General features: G+C 38.7%; 1 protein-coding gene and 1 long non-coding RNA gene across 2 annotated transcripts in view; one reads left to right on the top strand and one right to left on the bottom strand.

Annotated features, from left to right (window-relative positions):
- The window catches only part of mrpl23 (mitochondrial ribosomal protein L23), a 38,909-nt gene that overhangs the window by 10,618 nt on the left and 9,907 nt on the right, over positions 1–18,384 (top strand). The window contains exons 3-4 of the mRNA XM_008411553.3: positions 4,837–4,919; positions 7,206–7,279. Coding sequence (XP_008409775.1) covers positions 4,837–4,919; positions 7,206–7,279 — 157 coding nt within the window. The remainder of the gene's footprint in view (positions 1–4,836; positions 4,920–7,205; positions 7,280–18,384) is intronic.
- On the bottom strand, positions 556–17,159 carry LOC145551974 (uncharacterized). Its single transcript, XR_014087876.1, has 3 exons — positions 16,914–17,159; positions 13,973–14,075; positions 556–2,835 (listed from the first exon to the last, which is right to left on the bottom strand). It is a non-coding gene; the product is annotated as an uncharacterized LOC145551974 (long non-coding RNA).

Here is an 18,384-nt window from a genome sequence, read left to right as displayed (position 1 = left end):
AAGTTTAGCCTTGTTTATGTACAGTTGCAACTGGACATTTTCTCCTCAACTTTCAGCCCAGGGCTTTTTCCAGACTGTATTCCAGTTTGTAGCCAAGATGGGAGGCTTAAATTGATTGAGGTTTGTGAGGAAAAAGGTTTTCTGATACAACATTGCCTGTTGTAATCATATACACGAATTAGAATACATATTAGCAATGAGCAATATGGACTTGAAGTTTTATCATGATAATTTGCGGTATTTCTTGCAATGAGGATGAAGAGGAACATAAAGAGCTTTTAAAAAAAAAACATTAATAATTTGTCATTGCCAACAGCCAGTCTTGCAAACCAAATGTTGGTGAAAAATAAAGTCCAAAAATAATGTACTTTTTTAATTTAGTTAGATTGCGCATAAAGATGCAACCTTGTAAGCCTGCAGATCAGAAGTTGAACAACGGCTAGTTAACTGATGTCGAGGAAATGCACCCAGACTCTCTTGTCATTGTTCTTGGCGATTTTTACAGTGCAAATCTTTCCAATGTACTTCCAAAATACAGATAGCACATATTGTACACCTACAGCGATTTATAAACACACTGGACTACTGCAACACAGCTCTGAAAGATGCATATCAGATTGTCACCACGGCCACACGCAGTGGTCTCCGAAGGCGCGTCTTCGTATTTTTGTACTTTTCTAAGGTATTTAATTTCTTCTTTGTGGCTTTGGTTTCTGATGATTACATTGAGCTGTTGAGGTGATTTTATGCACTTGATTGTTTGAATAAAATTCTGGTTGATTGTGAAGTTGAACAGTGACTGTTGTCTTTGTGGTTTCACTTTTACACACGACATTAATGGACCTGGAGAGACGAGCAACAGGTAGAAATATCTCATTTCCCAACAGTGTCCATAGAGACAGGAAGTGGCTCATCTGGTCCACAGGTGCTGTCAGAACCACCTGTACTCAACTCGCTTAAGCCTGTATGACCATTGATTTCCATTAAACTCCTTTCTCAACAACACATCAACTACTGTGCCTCCCTTATGGTTCACAGGAGCTATCCCTTCTTGGGTGCTGAGATATTTCTGAGACATAGACACTGTTCAGAAATAGGCCCAGCAGAGACTTCCACTTCTTGTGACAAAACATACAACCCGCCACAGGAGCTGCTAGTCTTTTACACTTATACATCGTTATTCAGTCTGTCCTGTGATCATCCATCACTGTGGTTTGGCTCATCCACAAAATGGGACAGGTCCAAATTGCAGTGAACAATTAGGTCTACAGAGAGGATCATTGAGGCTGATCTTCCCTCCATCCAGGAGTTGTAAAGGTCTAGGGTTAGGAAAAGCTAAAATCTCTGCGCCCAAAGTCAATTTCCTTGCTTGTGTTCACAAACTTGGCGAACAAACATGATTCTGATGACTTATTCCGATCATAGTAACTATTTTAGCCAAAACACAATAAACTATATGCTACTGTTAATTCCCAGGGAAATAACATTAATTTGTGCTTTCTAAGTGCATGTACACTGATTAAACAAACTTGAGTTTTACTGAAACAGTGACTGGAACAACTTTCATATTTTATTTCAGCAATCTTCAGTCAGTATTTCTGAGTACTACAGAAGGTTTCTCAGCTAAAAGGGGCTTTAAATTAGTTCTTATCTAAATTGACTATTAAGATAAATGTGTTCATCTTGTGCCAAATTTGGTGATGAAAATGGGGGAAAAAAATGTTGCATCTTTTCTAACAAAATACTACGTAGACTTTCTCTTTGACCACAACTATGATGTGCTGTTCTAAAATTCAACTTTTACTACGTTTAACTGACGATCTCGGGGCCTCTTAGTTTGTTTTTATAACTCCTTGGTCTTGTCATCACAGGGAATAATTTTTAACACTACGACTACATACCTGAATGTTTGGGGTAGTTGTCTTACTGTATATGGGTTTAATGTAACCTTCTATATACATTAGGAGGGAACAGAATGCTTTGAAATCTGCCTGGAAATCATCATCTGTTAACAGCTAGTTTTGATTTACATCTGGACATTTAGTCCATTTCAAGGAAAACACAAATGTATGAGTTCCATGTATCATCTTTCTCATGTCTGCTTTCATTTCAATTCATGCTTTTTCTTACATTGGCTAAAACTTTATATTTTACAGACAGTAAAGAAAGGCATTCCCAACCTGGAGGAAGTTTCTTGCTTGTAAAAAATATGTTGATGTCTGCAAATAGTTTTGTTTATATGTTGAGAATAAATGCTTTTAGCTTTGCTCTCCAAGGGAGGAGGGGGGGAGGGATCATATTTTCCCCTTCTTTCTTTGAGAGAAGATGCAAAGCTTTTTCCAAAAAATCTTGTTAGCTGGCAGCTATTTAAGATGATGTTTCTTGATGTTTTTTTTTTTCTCAGTTCCTGAGCTATGTCAAGTACCTATTCATTAACTACAAGCATAGTAAAAGACATGACTGTGCCAAGACCTCATGTATACCATCTGTTGGTTTGTGGTGGCTGGATATCTGAAGTGTTAAAAGCACTGCTTATTTAGAAAACGTTCTTCTCATTAATCAGGATCAGTGTTCGTCCTGCTAATGATCCACATGAGACTCAACAGACCTCAAGCTACTTCCCTCTCCTCCAGTTCCCCGACCCTGCTTTCTAGGAAAACCCACCTCTCTAAGCAATTACTCTTTCCAGCTCTCATGGACTCAAGTACCCCTGGTCACTCCGCTCTGCTTTGCTTCCCTCTGGCACACTCTCTGTGAGACGGTGGTTATTGGGAGAGGTGGGTGCAAATGGAGCAGAAAGGCTCATCTGCGTGTTACATCTTGGGATCCTTCGTTCTAAATTGGCATAGTGGGAAAAAAAAGGTTCAGTGAGTGCTCTCCTGCAAGCATCTGCATATGCACCCTAAAAAGACAAAACATTATAACCATCCACCTTCTATTTAGAAGATTTTGTGAATTTGGGCACAATAAAATTGACGCTGTTTATTGATAAGTTTTACAGACTTCAGCTTTTATAATTGTATCTGTAAGCAGAGTATACTGATTTTAAGGCATCATGTTTAATTTAATGAAACTTTGAAAATGTTGAGATTACTGGAGTTGGTTATGAACAAAATCAAGCACATCCAACTTAATTGTTTGAGGGGGAAAAAACCCATTTGTGATGTTTATTACCAAATGAAGTTGAAGTTGTATCATGCAAAGCTCCTGTTCTGTCACCAGTGGATGACTGAGGCTCAGTTGGAGTTGTAGTTGTTTTGCTATCAAAAAATTGTGGATTGATTTCCAGTTTTTTCCCTTTTGCAAGGCACTCAACCTCAAGTTGTTTGTTAGTCTTTATCAGTGTATGAATGTGTGCAATAGGTTAGATTTCAGAGTAAAGTACTTTGAGAAGTTAATGTGATTAGTACTCGATATATTTGCTATATAAATTCATAACATTTCCAATTTACAAGGTCTGGTATGCTACTTTTAGTTGTTGGGGATGATTAGTGGACTGAAAACACTAACAGTGCTGATTAGCCACTTAGTACAAGAGCATCTCTGCACCACAGCCAAAGAGTTGACCATTTGCAATATAGTTTATGGTGAATATATTTTGTTAAGGTGCATCTTTTTTGCTTCAGGATGTCGACAGAACAACTGTAACTGATTTTATTTTTATGTTTTTACTTTCTATATATTTCTAGTTCAAATGTTGCTGTTTGCACAGATTTTCTAACTAAAAGCATTAAAAAAATCTAAGTGAGAGCTGGGAAGTTCTTTTGTATCTTTCAAAAACACCCACAGTTGTCTCAAATCATCGTTAACGCAGAGATCTTAATTAACAACTCATTCATTATGAAATGAAAGAAAGCCCTTGTATTGTAGGAAGTAAGGGAAATGATTGTGAATTTATGTAATCAAATATGGAAACATGTAATCATTTTAAAGCCGAGCCTACCTTTTTCCGTACTCTCAAAATGCAAACATCGTCTTTCTACTTTACTGCGAGCTTTGCCAAAGTTGAACTTATTATGGAGGAACAGCAATTGTTAGTTACAGCATGGAAACAAATATTACATCACTCTTTGGTACAAAGAGTCTTTGTATTCACAGATGGGATTTTCCTCAGGCAGATCTTTGCTTCATCTTATATTGTTACTAAATACTCAAGGTGTCGAGCTGTTTGCTTTACAAACAGCGAAAATTACCGTGTCCTACACTGTCAAAGAAACATATGAGATGATAGAGGACACCACATCCGAGGCTCTCTTGTCAGACCACAGCGTCGCTATTAAGCACTTTGTCTGACGCATTTGAGAAGGGCTTTCTACTGGGCTAATTCAATTGACTAGATTGATTAGCAGTTAAAAGCCTTTCTTCCTCTGGGCAGAGGAATCTGTTCCCAGTGCTACCCAGTGGGCTACCTTGAGCTAGGCCAGCCCGCCAGATCAGTTGGTGCCAGGTCCACTTCCTGTGTAGAATTTCACTGGGCACGATCAATACTCCTAGACAGTTAATTGGATGAACACTGACACTCACATTTCTCCTCTCCCCACTTTATGGTCCATTCAGCAGGAGCTGAATGGGTTTTCACATGAGTGTCCTGTCCCTTTACAGCACATGATATAACTGCAGAGATTATTGTAATGCAGTTTGGAAATGGGCTACATTATTCCTATATTAAGGTCGATTAAGAGAATGCTGCGTTATACGATGAAATGTCGTACCTGAATGTGAATCCGCAGCACATATGTATTGAGATGGCTCTTCGTGGCACATAAATTGTGATACTGCTGACATCTTATGACCTTTGCTTTGATCTGTTTTCTCTTTCCTGTTTGTTCTGAACAGCATGACCAAGTACGACGTGAAGAACTACTTGGAGAAGATCTATAACGTCCCCGTTGGAGTAATTCGCACCAGGATACAATTTGGTGAGGTTTCCTAGCTATTTGAACAAAAACTTATTGTCTGCCAAATACTCTACTAAACTTTAAAGCTAATCATAAATAGAAAGAACAATCAATTTATATATCTTGAGAACAATTTAGAATATTTAGAAATTGAATGAGCCTGCTTTCTCTAGTAATTTGTCAGAATAATGAATTTGAAAATCAGCTGTTGCATTTTGAGCCATCCCACTTTTCTTAAAAAATGTTTAATCGAGTTGAAATCTTTTTTTTTTCCACTTAGGGCTTGCAAGGTTTACAGAAAAAGTGTTTTGGGAAGCATAAAGTCAAATCGATTCTGTTTAAAAGACATTTAACTGTGATTAGCAGTTTCATCTTATGTGCACAATTTTCTATTGAAATGCAGCCGCAGGAGTGTTTTTCAGCGGCCAATTGTGGTATTGGTTCTCATGCCTGGTCCTCCTTTTTCTGTGCACACACACAGCTGCTTATCTGACAATCTGCTGTTGCAGCACTCTGGCCTCCAGCTGTTCCAGAACACACCATGCTTCCTCCAGACATGCACATACAGTTCACAGTCTACCTAACTTAAGGATCCTCTATTAGGAGCGTTGATTATCTCTTTGCCAAAAATTTCTACGCAAAAAAGATTAGTGGTATTTTACCGCATTAACAATGCTTTCTAACATCTTTGTTTTTATTTAAGGAAGAAAAATGCAGCCAAGTATTTTTTACAGACTCATTTGGTTGCTCCATACAGAGAGCAAACAAATTAAAAAGCTGTTTGCTTTCTTTCTTTTTTTTTTGTTCCTAAGCTTCTACTGTCTACCTGTGAAGGAGGTAGAGATTGGTCAGTCAAGCCAGTCAGACCAAGAAGGTATCATGGGGAGAGAGGCGCCTAGCATATAGAGTGGAGAAGCAATTAACACTGTTTATTAGGATTGTGTCAGAGGCTACAGGAGGAAAGAATGCTCCTTGTTGTAGTGAGTTCAAGGAAAGCAGCGAGTCTTCAAGGGATGAAGTGGCATGGAGAACAAAGGGCAGCTGAAGGCCACTGGTATTCCCGAGGTGCGTCAGAGAAGGTATCCCTGTCTGCGTCAGGGGTTCCACTCCATTGGCAGTGTAAAGACGGGACTGGACCAAGAAGAGCGAGGGGCGCAAGCAACTCTTTCTTCCCTCTTGTGCGGCAGGGGTATTTTGGAAGGTGTTACCATGGCTACCTCTCCAGTCTGGGATTTGTAACGTGATAGCTGGTTGCCAGACCGCAATCTCAATGTGGGAGAAGTTGTGCTTGCGTTTGCGAGTGTTCTGTGAAAGCTCTGTCTGTGTGTCTTTTTTGTTAGAAAAAACCTTCAAGAGGCGAAATACCTCGTTTGGTGTCTTTTCAAGGTGTGCAGTTATGTTTTCGATTTGTCATAATATTGCCGTACAAGAGTTATAGTAGTAGTTTCCTTTTGGTTTTCCTCAGCAACCTGAACACATACACGAATGTGCAAACACACATTGGCACATACACTTGGTTACCTCTGTGTCCCACCCACACAGGGGCCTCCATTTAAGCATGGTGGTGTGGAGGGGGTGTTTTACAACCCTGCTTAGGGCTTTCCCTGAGCTGTGCGCTGCCTAGCTAGTGATTACTAGCTATATATTGTGTGTGTTTTTGTGTGTGTGGCACAAAGCGCACACAGGCACACACTTATGTACAAATGAGTCATTACAGGGGAATGTTTCCCTTGTTTTTCATGTCATAAACCGTTCCCATGGCAGTGGCAGTTACTCCATGGGCCTGTGGACTTGACCACCAGGGTCTTATTGAGATTTGCATCTCAAGGAGGGAGAATCTATTTGATAATTTGCCATTGTCTTTCACTGACGGTACCATTTGTCAAATTCACACCTGTGTGAAATCCCTTGAAGTTGTAGGAATTAATTGATCTCAGTTTGACTAAATGCTCCCCCACTCCCACAAGTGTACACATTTGCTACACTGAGCAGCTCAGCATGTCCCCTGTTTTCTAGACTTGAAGGTATTTGAAAGGTGAGACAGAAGAGGTTGATAAAGAGCGTAATCTATGCTGCGCTCTCAATGGGATGGAGCATTGTCAGGCATTTACACCAACAGGGAAATTAAACACATCCATTCTCCTCAAAACATTTCAAAGCATGCGATTTTAAACTGTTGAAGTGAAAAATACACTGAATATCTTTTTTTTCTTTTTGTAAAGCTCCTCACAGTTATCAATAAGTAGTGTCACAATAAGATTGGCACACATTTTGCATTTAAAAACCATTTTGCTTTGTGTTTTTCAGGGTCCAACAAGAAGAGGAATCACCTCAACCAGAAGGTCAAGAAGCCAGATTATAAAGTGGCCTACGTTCAGCTGGTGAGAACTCATGTTAACATTATGCCTTTCAAAAGTATTCACTCCTGCAAGTGTTTTATTGCATGTCATCATATGGATGTAAATGAATACATGTTTCTTACATTTTTTTTTTTTTTGCAACTAAAAATTTGACATGTGGGATGCTTTTGTAGTAAGCCTCTTCTGTTCTGATACCCTTAAATATGATCCAGTGCAACTGAATCTGAGAAATGTAGTTGATTAGATTGTCAATGTTGACTGACTATAATTAGTCACATTGGCTAAAGCTCTAATAGGCTTCCTTAATCTGTTATCTCAGTTAATTGGTACTATGACAAAATATCAAACTGAATTGCATTTTCATTTGTCATCAGGTTAATGAAGCCAAAGCAGCTTAGGGTGAATGGTGCTAAACTTGCATTTTATCTGCTTTTTCTCTGGTTAGTGTTTTGTGTAAGCAGGATTATTTTACTAACTCCTGTGAAGTACACAGTGGGAGGCAGAGACTTCACCACATTAACAACCAGTACGCCCTCCTTTTTTTTATTTTTTTATTTTTTTTAAAGTTATAAATCATTTACACTGCTGTGAAAAAAGTATTTCAGAAAGCTGCCAGGGGGGCACCGACATGTTTCTTATCACCAACAAGGAGGACAGATGATCAAAATTCTGTTTCTTATTTTTAAGACATTTAATTTATTAAAGAAAATAAATCTAGCCTAACCAACTTGGCCATTAGTGAAAAAGTACTTACTGCCTGTGCCACATTTGGTGCTAATAAATGCCATCAAGCATTTGCAATAACTGGATTTTTAAACATTGATATGGAGTAATTTGTCCCCCCCTCTTCTCTGTTATGTGGGAAAAAGCCACACTGTAGTGTTTTTGACCATATTTAAGGTCATGCCACAGCGTCTCTGTCAGTTAAACCGAGAGCTTGACTTTGTCACGTCCATTTATACTTCAGCTAGCTTTTTAAGCCATTCAAAGCTCCACAGGAGCGCTTGCTGCTGGATTTTATCCTGCTAAAGCAAGATCTTGCAGGATCAGGAAACCCCTGGTTCAGAGAGTCTTGACGACTTTTGATCTCTTCAATGGGAGAAATCTTCCCTGAACTTTGTTTGAAGTGAGGCTCGTAATTCCAGCCTCCATGGCAGATCAACATCAAAACACCCATGATAAGTTGCCTGTCCAAGTCAAAGGTCCGAAACCTTATGACGACAGCGTGCGCAGCAAGTCCCCTTGAGACATTTTGTTACGCACAAGCGGGTAAGAAATACAGGTTATGAGAACCAGGAGGCAGTTGTGTGCGTTCATAAGAGTAATCGTTTAATTTCATTGTTTATATGTAGTTCCAGGGACCACAGTCAGTGATTTTTATCACTGCAGAGAAAAAAAAAGTTGCATGTATTTCTCTGCTTAATGTGGTGGCACAATTTGCATTCTTGGTTCAGCTTGTTGGAGCCGAACATTAAATTCAATGTGCTGTTATCATTTTTAAAATTGACGCACAACGATTGTAACTGGATTGTTTTGACCCCATCTGTCAAAATGACGGGCAGTAAAAAAAAGTCTACCACAACCTCTGCTTCTGGCTTCCTCTGTGGTTCTCTGAAGTTCAAAAGCTTTAAAAATGACTTGAAAACCATTTTTAGATTGATGAATGTTAATGACTTTGTTTCCCATCTGTCCTTTGATTTCTTTTTAATGGCATGTTTAAACTACTTCATGTTATTACACAGTTATTTCTTAAATTTACAGTTCTTGCATTAATCAGACACGGACTGGCAAATTAAAATGAACCCAGACTTTGAAAATATATAAGCACATCCATTATTTAATAAGAGAAATCATGGCTTTTTTTGTGTTGTCAGTTTAGATAGATATTTTCCTTAATGAACTCAACGTTTAGAATCTACATTTTGTATTTAGTCGTGTTATCTTTGACATTAAAATCGGTTTGGAGTGACAGAAAAGGGAAAACAAAACTGTCAAATGCCGTTAAATGTTTTTGTGGGAAAAACCTGCCGGGGAAAGAGATGAGATGGTCAGTGGTTGTCAATTCTTACAGGCTTAATTGGGCAGTTGTTGTTGTGGAAGGTGAGTTTTGACTTGCTTTTCATTAAATACACTCGTACAATTTGCACAAAACCATTTTTATTTTGCATGTTTCTCTTTAGTGGCTTATGCACTCTATCTGCCCTTCTGAGTTCTCACAGAGCCTAAGGTGGTTTTCTTTTCTTTCTTTTACTTTTACTGTAAATATGGAGATGGTATTATGTGGCGTACTTCTTCCGCTGAGGTTTGTTCGTTGTGCCACAAATTAATTGTACAAAAATGATGCCATTTTATGGCAGTATATCAGTTTAGATTAAATTCAGGGAGTTTGAGGTTTGCCAATTTTTAAGAATGCTTTAACTCCAACCTCACAAAATAATTTTTCAACTGCTCCTGATACTTACATGAAACACAAAGGGCTTTTGTTTCATGATAGATATTTTCAACTTGCTCAAATGAATCGGATGTGGTGTAGACACTTCTTTACCTCACATCGTGAGGCACCTTGGAGCCATCAATCATGAAAGGATGAATAATGAAAACTGTTTAAACAAGACAGTTTGAAAGGCGATACATAATTGATCTGATAATGAATCTTTTAAAGAGAAGACTTCCTCTTGTTTGACAATAAGGAAGTGGCTTGTGATTTTTTTTTTGGGGGGGGGTGGGGGGGTGAGGGGGTTGTTACTGGTTTTTCCAGCTGGACCAGACAATGATAGGTAGGGGGCTGTTGAACACACACCTACATGTGAACATCTGAGACCTGCTCCATCATTCAATAACTTGCCTGACTCTCTGGATGAAATTCCGTTTAAGTTTCTCTAGACATGCTCATTTAGGGATGAACAGCATGCAGGCATGCTGAGATGCAAGCTCTTTGTGCATAAAATGGCTTGATACAAAACCAAATATCCGGCCTATTTCTCTGGCAGGTTTTCAGAAAAACATGTTCCCTCAACTCCCTTTCCTACCACACACTTTTCTAGGTCCACTCACACACACGCTCACACACACACACACACACTCCAAGAAAAACCCTCCCTTCTTTTGCAGCGGTCGGGAGAAAACAAGATTGTTCCTAATTGACTCCACATGTCCAAGAGTGTTCTGTGGGTAGATGCTCACACCGCAGTCCCCCCTGTTCAACAACCCTCATCCTTCCCGCTCCCCCTTTCGCTTCCCCTGTTCCCTCCATCAGCTAGTGTTGCAGCAGTAATAGATTTGTGCACTTTCTCTTGCTCCTTGCTCTTGGGTTTTGGTTGAGGGGAGGCCTCCCAATAGCGGGGTTCCGTGACGGCCATTTTCCTCAGGCTGAGAGGGGGACCCCAGTATCGGGGCAAGAGATAGCATCTGCATGTGTGAAATTTGCGCTGTGTGTGGGAAACTGTGTATATATGTGTGTGAGGGGCTGCGAGGGGTAACTGGGGGTGGTGACTAAGGCCATGGTGGAGTTATGCCAGAACAGGGAGGTCCAGAGATGGGGCAAAGCTCTCGGGCAGAGGAGGAGGAAGCTGAATGTAAGAGAAGGAAGGGGTGGTGTTGGGGTGACAAAAACAGCAGCAGAAAATGAAAAAGCCTGGAGCTTGCAACTTTTAGGCCTTGCTGCCTTGTAGTAGGGTTTAAACTCAGACTGCTTTTATCCAACGCCGTGCCCAAGGTAACACTTGGTTCAGATTTTCGCACCCAACTCATATTGTTCCGTCCGTTTGATGCTGTAATGGGTGGATGCTGGAAAATCTGATCCTGGATTGCACATTTTGACCTCTGTGGTAGACATTACTTCATGTACAGTTGGTATAATTAGATTTGTCTGGTTCACGGTGCATTCGAATAACAAAATTGTCATGAGGCTTTAAATAACCTCTGAAATTTTAAAAATAGCAGTACGTTTATCAGAGAATGCTGTGTGAAAAGTGTGCCGCAAAGCCTTTTTCAAAAGTGAATTCTGTTGCTTTAAAGCTTTTTTTTTTCCTGAGACATATTATTATTATTTCAAACCTTGTGGTTGCCCTTTATTAAATTACCTGGGTTAATCTCACCCATCTAACATATGTTACCCCTCCATTTTAAGTAATTGTTTTTCCTATTTGAAACCTACAGGGTTTTTTTTGTTTGTTTTTTTTTTTTTTTTAGATAATATCATTTCCAAACATTTACAACTTAGTCCTCCGTGCTTCGTTTGACAAAAACGCTCTACACTTTTTTGGAGACTTTGTCATTGCTTCTAACCGAGCAGCGAAGCTCGCATCAGTTAGATGCAAGCTTCACCAACTGGGACAAGCAGCAGCACTTCAGTGGGCTGAGTGCTCGAAGTGCAAGTTGAAAGCTGTTGAAGAGCGATGCTGAGAGTATGGGACATGTGACCATACCCATCTTTTCAGTTTACTGTTACACTGCTGAAAATGTCGTCTGAGCCAGTGTAAAAAAAAAAAAAAAAAAAAAAAGCAATGATGTGTTTTGGAGAATGTGCAGAGATTTATGCTCGTCTTTTCTCACCAGTTTCTGTTCATATATCTGCATTTTGCTGTGGGAAATCCTTCACTGTAGATCCGTTGACATGGCAGTGCTTCCTTTTAGCAATTTGGATACATTTATACTTGCACTTTTGCAGGACACTCGCACACCTCACTAAGCAAATAGTACTTTTCTCTTATGATTCTTATACATGTGTGTCGTATTACAATGACTCTGCAGAAATGACCCACAGAAGGTCTCAGAGAATACATTTTCTTCCACCGAAGTGGTTCCAATGCTAGATCATAGCCTACGCAGATAGGCAAATAATTTATTTTTATTTTTAAATGGAAGAAATATTTGCAGCATCCAGTAAGTTTAACAGCAACATATCTCTTTTAGTTTGGGGATATTGCTGTGGCCTTATTTAAAAAAAAAAAAAATCTAACGAATTAGATTTATGAAGAGAAGATAAAACTTGTGGAGGATATATCGGACAATGGTATTCTGATAAATGGGTTGCTGTTTTATATTATTGTTATATAATTAATTTATAAATACGTTTTTAAGTATTGAGCACCATTTAAAACAGCTACTATCCAATGTAGTAGACATTGTAAATAATTTAAGAATTATCATTTACTTGCACTGCAGTCTATAATTTATAATTGTACTGTTATTTACAGTGTGTCATAGTACAGTTAAGTGTTTTAAAGGGCTCTAAGTGACTTAGCTCCCTCACCACATCTTGACGTTGCACCTCTATGTCATGAGCAAATATTTCCTTTTTCTCTCAGTTCTAATATCTTATACAAAAAGATCCAGTGTGCACAAAAAACCAGCCTGGTAAAATCCAACCCCTTATTCTACAATGACTTGAAACTTGCTTCACTTGTCTTTGTCTCCTCACAAAACACCAAAGGTTTAAAACATTACAAAAACTGTAGCTGTTTTTTTTTTTTTTTGAGTATATCTGATGTTTTTACAGGCTGGTGGTTATAAATAAGGTATATACGCTGTCCTCTAGCGTAATCACGCATTACATATTATAAACACGTCCTTATTTATTAAAGAAACATTGAGCCAAAATAAAAAAAAAGTTTAGAAAAATAAAGTACATCCCAAAAATCCTAAATATGCATAAACGATATAAAACCCTTAAATGTAATGAGGGTGTACTTTTTTTTTTACCAAGACTGTAACTAATGACCGTTCACAGCAGGGAAGGCTTGTTAAATTTCACAGTATGGTTACAATAAAATGAATGAATGATTTAACAATGTAGCAAGTCTAACAATAAATCTGAGTTTTGCACAAACGTTGTGACTCAGCCAGAGTTTTAAATGCAAGGCTTTTGGGGAATAAAAATATTTGTGATATGGTGTACATTTATGTTTCCAGGTGTTCTATAGTTTTTAACCTGTCACAGAAATCACTTATTTAAAGACCGTCAACGATATTTGTGGATTTATGGACACCAAGAGAAAGAAAGCTCTTCAACATTGACTTAGAAGACTTTTTTAAAATAAAAATAAAAAAACAATTTTTATGAAGTCGACTTTTAATACAACCAGACATGAGAAGAAAATACTTAAAAACCTAATGACAAAAAAATACTTTGAAATGGTTATTAGCAGTCTAGAGCTTTGCAGACATTAAAAACTGCTTTGGAAAAATGTACATCTCTATGCTCCTAGTTCTTTAAATTGTATTGGGATAAAGTCCTACTCAGTTGTATTATCCAATCCCGCTGTGCTCCTCCCTGGACCTTCTGTCCTCCAGCTGAGCTCCCGCCCCACTGAGCATCCCTTCCCCACACAGCTCCACCAGACTAGCAGCAGTAGCAGCAGCAACTGGCAAACACCTGGTGAAACTGAGCTAATCATGCAAACTGCAGTGCTCCTAATAACAGTAAATGGCACAATGGAGAAGCATTATTCTGACTCTGTTCTGAAAGCGAGTGGGAACTTCTTAAAGCAATTTCAAGGCGTCAAATTGCAAAGTCAAATGTCTTAAGTTATGTTTCATTTTTATGGCAAAGTTGTATTGCTGTTAGTGTGACGTGTAGCTGATCATACAGCGTATGTTTAGACAAGTGCTTTGTTGAAGGAGTTAGAAGTACATTACAGAAAATGACCAGGCTTCTGATGACAACACAAGTCATTGTTCTCAGAATTGAAGAAATGTTAAGTTGTACTTTACTTTGATGAAAATTCAGTGCATTCTCTTTGGTCTCTTTTTGTCCCATAACTTGCTTCCCGTCAGTGCCCAGGTAAGTTGAGTTGTATCAAATGAGAATAGGCAGCTGTAAAGAGGGGGAAAAAAAGAAGACATTAGTAACTGGAAAGCAGCAAGCACGGAGGAGTTGAGACACAGCTCAAATGGGAGAAGTGGGGGGAGGAAACAGCTGTATTCAGAATGATGATGAGAGCAAGGCTAAGTCATGTTAGCCTAACACTAGATGGCAACGTTTTGCTGTATAGTCTCCTTTACAGAACTTCATTTATCTCCTATCTGTTATTGACTCTGTGTTGCTTAATAATGGACATGAGTTGTGTGACTGCGTGTGTGTGTGTGTGTGTGTTTAGCTAGGCTGACTAAGGGTGATGACAGAGGGGGTACACGTTGGGGAAGGAAGGTTTTTAAACCCCCCAGAGACCCCGACCACCATGTCTCCCCTCCGTTCAGCTCTGTAGGAAAGCGTCTGCTTTTACGAAGCTGGAGGTGCTGAATCGGGGCTGAGCGGGAAATCTTGCTTATCTGTGAGGAATTTTATTATTTTCAAGTATTTGGATCGAAATCGCTCCTGCTCTCCCTCGTTCCTTTCCCTTTTCACCTTGTCACGCAACCGCAGGCTTTCCTCACACAGGCCTGCCTGTCTGCCGCTGAGCTTCCTTCCCTTTCCTGTGCTGCCTCACCCTTGCTTATCGCACCAATTAACATTTTTAACGTTTGCCACTTTTCTTTCAGAGCTTTCTTCCCTTGGTGTGCCTCTCATTTTTCAGCTATGAAAATTTGGGATTTAATTTATTTAGTTTAAGTTATTTAGTTGACATTTCTCTGTGTCCAGCTGCTTTTCACTTGATGTCACATTTTCTATGCTTCAATATTGTTTAAAAAAGAATTTAAATATATATTGTGTATTGAAATATTTGCTAAAATCTTAATATCCATCTTCAAAAAGGAAACAAATGATCTATTTACAAATCAGTCATAATTTTTGTTTACGATCAACGGCAATTATGACACAAATAGTTTAATTACTTTAAGATGACAATACTAATCCTTAAAAATGATTTTGAAATCATTTTATAAATGATTGTATTAGTTTAATGCATTATTACATGATGTTAAGAACTTACTAAGTAAATGGGTACATATATAGGCAGGGAGGAAGGGATAGATTTTCCATCAATTTTACCTTTCCTGCTTTTATTTTTCTTTTATAGTTTTAGCTATAATACAAAAAGAGTGGATGTGCTGCTTGAAAAATATCAGGACTTGTTCAAATTGGGATTGATATTTAAGAAAACTGGAAATCAGTATTAGTTTGATTGGTGGATTTCTTATTTGCTTTTATTCAAGTTCCTATCTTGGCGGTTATTAGCTTGGCAGCTAGAACAAATATGCTCAGTAGTAATGTGATGTGTATTTACTGCCCACGTTGTGTGTATTTGGTTAGTTTTGTTAGACAGAAAAAAAAAACACATGCTGTCTTTTGAAGGTGAGGTGGGTTTTTGATTTTGTACCTTTTTGTTGAAATAAGATCTGAAAATATTTGTGTTATTTTTTTATTCTTTTGAAACAAATTTTGACAAAACACCATTTGTTTTAAGGAAAATAATACAAAAAATGTAGTTGTTATGCAGTTAAACCAATCAATTGGGCACTCGTGTGTTTGGTTTTCAGTTTCACCAACCAACAGGTTGTCTTTTTATGCACTGGGTTTTAAGTTTTATAAACAATCAAATTAATGTTTATTCTTTTATGCATTAATGAGGATAATCTCGTAAGTCCTTAACTTACTGTTAGCTTTAAAACTTTAAAGCTTTCACCAAGGAAAGATTGATTGTTGCAGCTCTTCAAAACAAATAAAAAGAACTTTCGTGTTTCTAACAAAGAAACTGCGATTTACATAATTTCCTCTTCCGTTCAAGTTTAGTGAACGGAAAAGCGATGAAATTGGGAGCCTTGGGGCAAAACCACCTTTCTATGTTAGTAGATTACAATAATTTGACAGTTTTAGGCAATGATCAGTAGCCTGGATCACACATGGCATAAAACATTAAGGACTAACTTCCTGATATCTTTTGCTGCGATGATGGAAGAACAGCTGGTGGGGCCAGCAGCAGGGTTGTGAGGAGCTCTGAGGGACTACCAATGAGGCTGCTTCTGTACACTTAGACTGAGAAAAATTGGCCTCATTAAAAAGTTAACAAAAATGTGATTGGATAATAAAGCCATTTATTATCCAGTTTTCATGCATTGCAGCTTTAGTTTCACTTGAAAGTACTTGTAAGTGTTGTAGGTTTGGAGGCTAATAGAAGAAAGGAATGATCTAGTGCACTCACTCACTGCATTTGTAGGTGGTGAGGCCAATCAAAAGAGGAGCTTTGGTGCTGCTGAAACTTTGCTCAACCCTTCTTTGATTTGGAGATTTCGCTCAAGTAAAATTTTGTGTTTATGTGGCTTGTTAGGAGTGTATGTGTGCAGGTTTCATAAAAGCTTGGTGGGGAGAGAACATGAATTATGGAGAACAGAGCAGGATCTTGCACGCAGATCTTTTTTTTTTAAGCTTGAAGCTCTTTGCAGTAAATTCGTTTTAACTCAACTCATCACCGTATGAAATACTGATGCAGTAAAGAAATGATGATCAGTATAGAAATGCAGAGCAAATGAACCCCTCTTTTTTTCTCTCTCTCAAATATTTTCACTATTTCTGCAATCTGTCTCAACTCTGTGTTCTGCATCTTTATCTTTATTTCTATTATTAGATCCTCAATTTGAGTTTGCAGCATTTTCTATTGCTACCCACATTTCCTTCAGTTTCCCCTTATCTATATATCACTCATTCACACACCAATACACACACACACACACACACGCATGTAACTTTTTCTTGAGTTGCATGCACGTAACTCACCTCTCAACACAGCTTCCACTTTGATCAACCAGTCATCCATGGCACCACCCATGTTCTCAGAAGGGGTGCCACCAAGCCTGATAAAGCCCTCTGATAGGCCCCAGTGATGCATTTCCTGTTTTGGTGTTCTACGTTTTTTATTTTCTCAACCAGCTGGTCCCAGCATTCCTGTTAGTGTCACGGAGGGGGCAGGGGTGTTGCTTGGATGTTTATGTTCAAGTGCAAAGTAGGAGTGAGTCTGCGAGGTTTTGTTTAAGGGTCTCATGGTGTGTGTGTGTGTGTGCGTGTGTGTGTGTTTGGTAGCCTGGATGTTTGGGTCTGAAGATGAGAGGTGGGTGGGGTTGGTGGAGGGGATGCTTGAAATTGAGGGGGAGGGTAGGTAAGGGTTGTTTTTGTGAAAGAAATGGGGTACATCGTGGGGGTTGTAGGGGTGAATGACATACATGAGGGAGGATAATGATGGTGAGCAGATGTTTACGTATATGTTTATTTGTGTCTTATGAGAACTAGCTGCAAAAATAAGTTTGAGGTGTCATATGGGCTTAAGGTTTAATAACTAGGTAGGAATCACTGAAGTCGAAATGTTTTTTTTTTTTTTTTGCCATCGCTCATGTGTTGTTGATCATCACTGTTAATGTGGGCAGATTTACTAATGTTATTATTGGCTACTGTTGTTGTTCTCCAAGAAGTGTCCAGTTCTTAGATTGATGGGAATGTCTTTGTGGGTGGCTGGGTGTGTATTTAGATGGTGATGATCTTTTCCTGAGAGCTCTGTTACCAGGGTCCGATGTCTCCAGTAGCAGGCTGGAAGCAGACATGCCCAGACATGAAAACTACCATGCACACCCACACACACACACACACACACACGCACACACCCCCTCACACGCACACACACACGCACTCACACACATTTGTTCACCCACTCCCACTGTTTGTCTCTGGGCAGAAGTGTGTGCTTGTGCACCACCATACGTCAAGGGGGTTTCTGCGATAGATCAAGTATTTTCAGCTGAACACCAGAGGCGGTGTTTACCCATCCTTCCAACTCCTGGTCTTTTTCCCAGTAATCTTGTACACATTAGCGCTGGAATCTTATCATCCCAAACAATTAGATAAAACTGAAACACATTTTTCTTCTGCATGACGTCATGATAAAAAAGGCTTGTGCAATATGTAAAAGAAAAAAGAAAAATATGCTTTTCACCACACATTTTACTGGAAATGTACAATCGTTTGGATTTTTTAGAATGAGCTTGTTTCTAGCAGAAAACTTCCAAATCTAATAATCTCTATAAGCTGAACTGCATATGAAATGTTTATTTTCATGTAAATAACCTAATTTCATGCAGTGTCATTGATAATAAGATGCAAACTCTCAACTATATATATATATAAGAATAATTCTGTTGCATAAAATGGTTCCCACCAGCAAAATCTCTAATGCAGTGCAACTCTTTTACTTTTTTGC

Source organism: Poecilia reticulata, chromosome 6 (genome assembly GCF_904066995.2).
Source record: "Poecilia reticulata chromosome 6, P_reticulata-male-v2, whole genome shotgun sequence".
NCBI classification, from domain to species: Eukaryota; Metazoa; Chordata; class Actinopteri; order Cyprinodontiformes; family Poeciliidae; genus Poecilia; species Poecilia reticulata.
Note: the sequence above shows the minus strand (reverse complement) of the source record. Positions and strands in the feature narration are given on the sequence as shown.